The sequence below is a fragment of the Cajanus cajan genome, chromosome 3, assembly GCF_000230855.2.
Source record: "Cajanus cajan strain Asha chromosome 3, NIPB_CcT2T_4, whole genome shotgun sequence".
Taxonomy (NCBI): Eukaryota; Viridiplantae; Streptophyta; class Magnoliopsida; order Fabales; family Fabaceae; genus Cajanus; species Cajanus cajan.
The window spans coordinates 76446508-76454513 of NC_138519.1; the positions used below are offsets into that span (position 1 = coordinate 76446508).

Below are 8006 nucleotides of genomic sequence, written 5' to 3' on the forward strand. Positions count from 1 at the left end.
GGTTAGATGTGGTGTATACAATCTTAAGCATGTGTGGTGTGACGATCTGCATACCAATGAGAAGTTGCAAAGTCTTTCCCAATGTTTAGCAATGAATACTGAGTAGTCTAACGCCACTTTCAATCATCTATAAATACTGCTACTTTTCCAAATGCAACTTTACCTCAACACATTTTACTCTTCTCTTTGCACATTTTCATTTCAATATTTGAACCAAGGTTCTCCCTTCTCTCATTACATGTTTCTGTTCATGTTTATATCTTTAAGTTGTACATTTTTTTTGGGTGACAATATTTGCACAAGAATTTCTACGATTTTTTCATATATGTGTTGATGATTTGTATTCCCTCTCGTTTTATTATTTGTCTTTTTCTTTTAATATTCCAAGTTTGTCTGTAGAAATAGACACATTGTGTTTGTTTTTCTTTTAATATTGTTATTTGTTAGGGAAAATTACTTTTTTCTCTTAAAATTCAGTTTAAGTCATAAAATGTAATTTTCACATTAGGTTGGAAAAAAGTCCACACTGTTATTTAATATCAAATTTGCAAATGCTTGCCAATGACACTCGTAATAGCTTATCGAAAATGATTTTACAAATCCAATTTACACCTTGGAGGAAGAAAGAAATAGGCCCAGAAGTGAAGAAAAATAATGAGTATGAATGTAAATGTAATGAGAAAAGAAGAAACATACATAAGGTTGTAAGGTGAATGTAAAATGAAATAAGTTTTAGGTAAGTATTTTATTTATTTATTTATTGAGATGGCTTTAAATTAATTTGTATTATTTTGCAGATGGCGAATCATAGTTGTGAAAAAATGACGAGTAAGCAAAGCAAGGCTTTTGTGAGTTTAAAGAAGGAAATTGAAAACCAGAAACAGATCATTAATGTTTTGGAGAATAGAAACACAGAAAAAGATGCTTGTATGAAAAAACTCATCGGATCGTTGAAAACGTTTACAGAAATGACAAATACAGAAAATAGGCTGAATGAAGAATGTGAGAAAGGTATTTTCTTTACTCTGAGCTAGTTATTAATATTAGCATTAATTTGTTTTGTTATGTGCTATTATTATTTTTAATCTTTTTGGAGATTTAAAATATTTCTTTACTGTGTTTGCGAATTTTACATGCAGTCCCTCAACTATTTGGGAATTTTTATAATTGAGTTTTTATAGTTAATTTGTGGCAGCTTGAAACTACCACAAATGTAACAATTTGTTGTCATTTTACTAGTTTCAAATAATCAATTACAAAAATTATAAAATATCATTTACTCAATTACAAACTTATAAATTTAGGTATTTAATTAAAAATTATTAAAAAATTCAAGTATCTACTATCTACTTATATTAAACTTTTCCATTGTTTATTGCTGAAAATGAAACTACTTTTTGATGCCGTGTTTCTTCTCTTCATGAATCAGGGCTTGTTAATTTTCATGTGACCTTTTGGGTGACAAATTGAAATAAAGCATATAGCATATAGGCCTACATCTGTACATGATTTTTTTTTTTTGGTATATCATTACTAGAATTTATTTTTCAATGTTTTCTATGCTAATTTTTGTTAGTTTGTTTTTAAAATTATCAGCATTACAGAAGATGAAGGTCTTGAACTCTAACATGAGTCGTGACATGGAATGTGGAAGGAAAGAGATGGAGCTGATCACAAAGGAATTTGAAAAGAGTAAGGCTATGAATGATATTCTGCAGAAGAATTTTACTGAGGAAAAACAAAAGGTCAGTACTCAGTAGCAATCTGTACCTTTGGATGTATAGGGTTTTCTACAAGGATTAGGAACAAAACATAGATAGAGGTATTATACATTAAATAACATTTAATAGAATTATTTATTATGCATATTATTAATTTGAAACTCTAGTTTTAATTAGAAATAACCACACCAATACCTATGCTAGTAAGTGTAAGATTTGTTGTTTCTATAAAACCCCTTCTCTATTTATGAATATTACTCGTGAAAGTGTGAAACTCGTTCAAATTAGAAATAAGTCAATAACCACTATCAACACTTACGAAGGGTGTGTTTTGTAAATTATAAAAATTAGATAATTTCAATAATTAATTATGTGTATAATCGATTGTAATTAAAATAATTTTTTTTGTGGATAAATTTACTGAAAAATGATTTTTAGATGTTTGATTTCAATTGAATAAAAAAAACAGCTTTTATGAAATAAATCCGTTGTAGGAGAAAAAAATTGTTAAATAATCATAAGATTCAAGTTTTGAGATTAAAGAAAACTTATTTTTCATAAAAAAAGGTTTATTGTTGTTCCAAACAATTAACTTTTTTTATATAAAACTTTTTTCATTGAAAGTAATTGAAATGATGAGAAAAAATATTTTCCAAACATGTTATAAGTATAAATTTAAGTCTATTTAGATACAAATTAAAAAATAGTTTTGAGAGTTTTTCTATTAAAAATATTCTTTATTTTCTGTAGAAAAACTTTTAAAAACACTTCTAATTTTTTTTCAAAAAAAACTCTTTGTCCTTCTTATTATGTTCCTTGACTATTTATTTTAGGAGTTTTAAGTTAGTTAACCGTCTTTTTGGCGGTTTTGTTCAACAATCAACATTGAAGATGTTTATTGTTTTTTCAGCTGAAAAATCAACTAATATGCAATCAAAAGCTGGAATCGGAGAATCAACAACTAAAAGGGAAGTTAGATGTGATGAAGTACATGGAAGATGAATTTCTGAAATCGGTGGGTTCTTTGCATATGGAAGTAGTGGAAATGGAAGATTTCAACCAGTCATTAATCACTAAAGAGCGTGAGAGTAATGATGAGCTTCAAAAAGCTCGAAAGAAATTGATTAAGGTATTTTTTTTCTTTTGCAAAAATTATCTTCTCTTATGAAGTGATGATTCTTTGAATTAATTTATAGTAGTATTTGCTCATCAGGTTCATTTTGATCACTCTTATTTTAATTATTTGGCTGTTATGAAGATTATGGCCTTGGTTATGTATTTGATGGTGATTTTTCTTTTCTGTTTAAAGTTTTATTGATTTGAATTTGTGTTACAATATGATGATAGTTATTATGATATGGTTATACTTCTTTTGGTTTTAAATAATACACTTAAAATAATAACTTGATTATTATTTGTATGATCTACTAATAATTGCAGGGCATTGAGGAGATATCAAGTCATGATGGTAATATCTGTTTGAAGAGAATGGGGGAAATAGACACTCAACCTTTTCTTAAAGCTTTGAGAGCAAAGAGAAGATATAGCAAAGAGGAAGCAGAGAAAAGAGCTTTAGAAATGTGTTCATTATGGCAAAAGGATGTGCAGGACCCTCATTGGCATCCCTTCAAAATAATCACAGCTCATGGGAAATCAAAGGTAAAACTTTATTATACACAAATTATTAAAGATGTTGGTTTAAATTAAATCCAACTTTAAAAACTAATTTATAAAATAAAAAATTGTCTCTCATTTGTGTATTTTATGTTTAACATTATAAATTTATTACGTACATAAATGATAATGGCTCTTTTTAATAGAATTACGATACATTCTAATATCATTTTAAGTTGATAGACCTTAACTTATTTTAAAATAGCATTACAACCTATATTATTGGAATTTTGTAATAATATTTGAATGTGAATTTGAATTTAATTCAATTTAATTTAATCATATTAGTAGTTGATGAGATTTCCAACATAAATCTTCCAAAGAAACCCTAGTCGATAATATGTCTTGCAAAACTGCCTTACATGAGAATGAACACAACTTTGGTCATTTCAGGAAATTATAGATGATGAAGATGCAAAACTGAGAGTACTGAAAAAAGAATTGGGAGATGAAGCTTACAATGCAGTCGTGGCAGCTTTGAAAGAGATTAATGAATATAATTCTAGTGGTAGATTTATGATCACTGAATTGTGGAACAAAGGAGTGGGAAGGAAAGCTACTATAGAGGAAGGGGTTGAATTTCTATTGAATCAGATGAAAACAATGAAGAGGCAAATACGTGTAAGGAGGATCAATGCAATTGACAATACTGATCAAGATGTCGGCCAGGGTCATGGTTTATTTTCCCTTTCAGTGAGTTTTGGATTTGAATGGAAAATTTAAATGGAATAATTTATTTATTTAAAGAATTTTAAATTATTTGAGGTGAAATACTTTGTTTAGAAGGAGAATTTAAAATTCAAGTATTTGTAAAATTCTTTAAAATAGTAAAATTTCAAATTCTCTCAAAAAGTAAGAATTTAAAATTTCTCATTTTTTTATTTCACTTATATATTTTATCTTATTTCTTTTCTCTTCATTTTTTTAATTATTGAATATTTTAAAATATTTTAAAATTATTAAATATTATCTAATATTAATTTTTAAAATTATTAAATATTTAAAAATTGGTTAATATTTATTTTTATAAAATTTAATTTAAAAATCTCAACATACAATTACATTTTTAAAATCAATTTTATCATGGTAGAATCAAATTTTCATATTCAAACTAACTATTTAAAATTTAAGGAATTTGAATTGACTTATCCAAACAAAATATTTTAAGAATGATAGAAATTGAAATCAAAGTAATTCAAATACCAAGAATTTCAAATTCCTTGAACTTGTAAAATTCCCTATCCAAACACACCATTAGGGGTGTTAATGAGGTGGAACAGAATCGAGCTTTATTATTTTCGTCTTTATTTTCATCTCTATCTCCGTCTCCATTTCGTCTTCATCTTTATCTCTGTATTCGTCTTCGTCTCCATCTCTATTGTTGTATCCTATATCCATTCCCGTCTCCATGTCTAATAGGTATAAAATTTGTATCTTCATCTCCATTCTTGTCTGATATTAATCATATTTTTTTCGTACTCGTCCAAAAATTAATTAAATAATTTTTTTAAAAATAAATATTAGAAAATCAAGAATTTCAACATATAGAACAATTACAAAATTATATTAATTAAGTGTTATTTGCATAAGTTTAAAATAGAGTAAGAATTACATAAATGTCAAGTAAATTTTAAAAAATTAAAATTTTTAAAATTTTAAAGTGGATGTGGGACATATATGTATATTTATCTCATCCTCATATCTGATTCAATAAATTGGATATTACTTGTATTCAAACAAATTACATATTTTTCATTAAAATCAGGATAAGTTCAAATTTATAAATTTATTTATTATCCATAATTTAAGTTAGAATGCTAAGTTACAATGGTGTGAAATATCAAGAAAATAAATAAGAGGTAAAAAGATGTAAATAGAAAAAGAAATTTTAAAAAAATATTTACATGGTTAAGCGTAATAAAATTAATTGTATAAAAGCAGGGTGTAATTATGCATAAAGAAGTAAAATAAATTATGCATAATATAATGAGCAAAAATGAAATAGGGGTGTAAGTAATTGTATTTTTTTATGAGTTTGACATTTGAATTTTTCTTAATCCTATATTTATTAATGGGTTAAATTTAACTTGAAATGCAGGGTACCGAAACCTAGATGCAGAATCAAATTTTCTAAACATCACCGCACATGATCGCAGGGGTGTAGATCGTTTGCATTCATCCGAGTTCATTTTCAGCATACTTATAGAGAAGGAAATGTTTGTGTTTGATTGGATGCAATTAAATATTAGCCTTTTATTTTAGTTTTTTTACATCTTTCTCATTCATCAGAAAATATTCGTTTAGATGAAGAAATAGTAAACTAGTAATACTTCCCTCCTTACTCCTATATTTTATTATTCTTTTATATTCAATTAAACAATAAAAAAAAAGTAATACATACATCTAAACATACTACATAAATGATGAATAATTCACTATCCCAACTTGGTATTTTATAAAGGTAGAATTTTATGTAAATTGGGCCTGAAAACTGGTGGGTTTGGGCAAGGCCCAAATAACGGCCTAGCTTTATCCACATGACAAAGTGGTATAAAAAATTTGGTAAAAAATAAAAAGGGGTGGTGCTAATGCTATATATTTGTGGCATAGGCCCATTTTCAAAAGGGGGCTGTGATTACAAAGAGAGAGGCTTGAGTGGGAAACCTAATTCCATTCGAATGAAGTTGAAGGTGCCGCCATCTCCTTTGCATCAAATCAAAGGTTCCGGCTTTGGTATCTCAATTTCCGAAACTGAATTGGGGGTTTTCTTTTTCCCACAGTGACAGATCTTTCTAAATTTACACTTGATATGAGCCCTCTTTTTTCTTTTTTTTTTTATTATTATTATTTTTGCACTGTGTGTTTTGTACGAGGAAACCGTTGTGTTTTGTTTTCTCGTTGAAGTGTCAGTGCGCACAGAGAAAGCTCAATTTGGGCAGCGGCCAGACAACCGTAGGGATGGTTTTCCACAGATTATGACCTTTTCTTTCCTCATTCTCTACTGATTCCATCCCACATTTCTTCCTTTTAATCACTTATCAAGTTAAATTCTATCAAATGTTTTTTTGGTCCCTTTAGGGTTTTAATTTTGTTTCTCTAACTAAAATTATTCTTCAATTTAGTGTCTCAAGGTAGTAATTTCATATAATCAAAGTTTTTCTTATTCCAGGGAAAACCAGTGATTATTATTTTTCTGCCAAATCTTTTTGACACCTAAATACTATTTTGCTCGATTCAATGTTGACTTGTTCATTTTGTTTGATTAGTGTTATTTTGACATAAGACTTGAAAGGTTATATATGATAAGAAACAAGACATGTGCATGCTGTGATTAATTTGGAATCAACTGACTGCATTTGTTAGATTGTGTTGCTTGTGGTTGTGGGGATGGAAAGGATTGGGTGTGGAATATGGTTATAGTGACAACTGAGATGAGTCATTTATTTGTGCTTGACTAATATGCAGCTGGTTTTGAGTGTTATGTTTGCTAAGGTGTAGTCGCAATGATAAAGTATTAAGGGCATGTTTGAGAACAATTATTTTCCGCCCATCCCTTGTTAGTTGCATCAATAAATCGTTTCCCACATTAACATGACCTTTTGCAGATATCTATATGTTCAATTTAAATATATAGGCCTATGATATAAAACGTGAAAAGGGCAAGTTATATCCGAGAAACCCAAAACCACTACGATTTGGCATGACCGAAAGTATTGTTTAATGCAAGGAATGGTGAATAGAAACTTGTCTATGATATAGTTGAATAAAAATGATGTTTGCGATGTTTGCTCTTTCGCTTGACAATTGACATAGAAGAGTTCCTTAATCAGCCATTGCTAATAGAGCGTCTAAAGCTTTTGAAACGCTACACCTAGATATTTCGTATTTGGGGTCCTTATGGAACCAGCTCAATTCATTACCAAAGGCCACAAGTATGCACAATAAAGATGTAATGAGATGGCTCTATATGAATTTGGCATGAAATGGATGAAATATTGTTTGTACTTTTATTTTATAACCATATTATTAATTGAAATATTATTAGTTAAAAATATATGAATTTGGCATTGTCAGTGACGTATCTTTAGTGAAATTTCTTTCCTAATGACATTTTTTTTTCATAAAATTTAGACTCAATTTTGCTTAAGGTGATTGAGTATTGCTAGTAAAATTGTTTTTTTTGGTTGAAATAAATTATTTATTTTTATAATTTTACTTATTTTATATTTGAGTCGTTATAGTTTAAAATATATATTTTCAATCCATATATTTGTCTTTTTCAAATTCTCTTTTGTCCTAGTATATAAAAAAGGATTAAATCAAGCCCTTTATTTTTAGTAACTAATGCTTATATAATTATTTATCTAAAAAGACTTGCACAAACTAATTTTAACTAATAGAAAATTTTGTTTTATTTTATTTTTCTGATTTTATTCTCCAAAAATATGTTTAAAGAAGATTATGCAAATAAGTTCTTATTACAATACAAGATGGTTCCGTAACAGAGAAACCAAAATATATCATTCCATTTTTAAAAGGAAATTTATATCATGATCTCAGTTCATTAATTGGAATTTAAAACAATTTTAAATGTAGTATATAATTCACTCT

At 27.7% G+C, this 8006-nt stretch overlaps 1 protein-coding gene and 1 non-coding gene across 2 annotated transcripts; both read left to right on the forward strand.

The window, feature by feature from the left end:
- The first annotated feature begins 821 nt into the window (after positions 1 to 821).
- On the forward strand, positions 822 to 6178 carry LOC109816718 (factor of DNA methylation 1). Its single transcript, XM_020381807.2, has 7 exons — positions 822 to 1011; positions 1597 to 1745; positions 2632 to 2850; positions 3162 to 3380; positions 3789 to 4071; positions 5494 to 5562; positions 6006 to 6178. The coding sequence occupies exons 1-7, from the start codon at positions 822 to 824 to the stop codon at positions 6176 to 6178; spliced, it is 1302 nt and encodes a 433-aa protein (XP_020237396.2).
- A 67-nt stretch (positions 6179 to 6245) lies between these two features.
- Positions 6246 to 6415, forward strand: LOC114917086 (small nucleolar RNA snoR143). Its single transcript, XR_003805824.1, has one exon. It is a non-coding gene; the product is annotated as a small nucleolar RNA snoR143 (small nucleolar RNA).
- The last annotated feature ends 1591 nt before the right edge of the window (positions 6416 to 8006 follow it).

What these genes read in the sequence shown, in the direction of transcription:
- LOC109816718 (XM_020381807.2), top strand. Translation starts at nt 822, where the DNA reads ATGACGAGTAAGCAAAGCAAGGCTTTTGTGAGTTTAAAGAAGGAAATT. An exon ending in TTACTGAGGAAAAACAAAAG is followed by an intron (nt 1,746 to 2,631) that starts GTCAGTACTCAG and finishes TTGTTTTTTCAG; the next exon opens with CTGAAAAATCAACTAATATG. An exon ending in CAGCTCATGGGAAATCAAAG is followed by an intron (nt 3,381 to 3,788) that starts GTAAAACTTTAT and finishes TGGTCATTTCAG; the next exon opens with GAAATTATAGATGATGAAGA.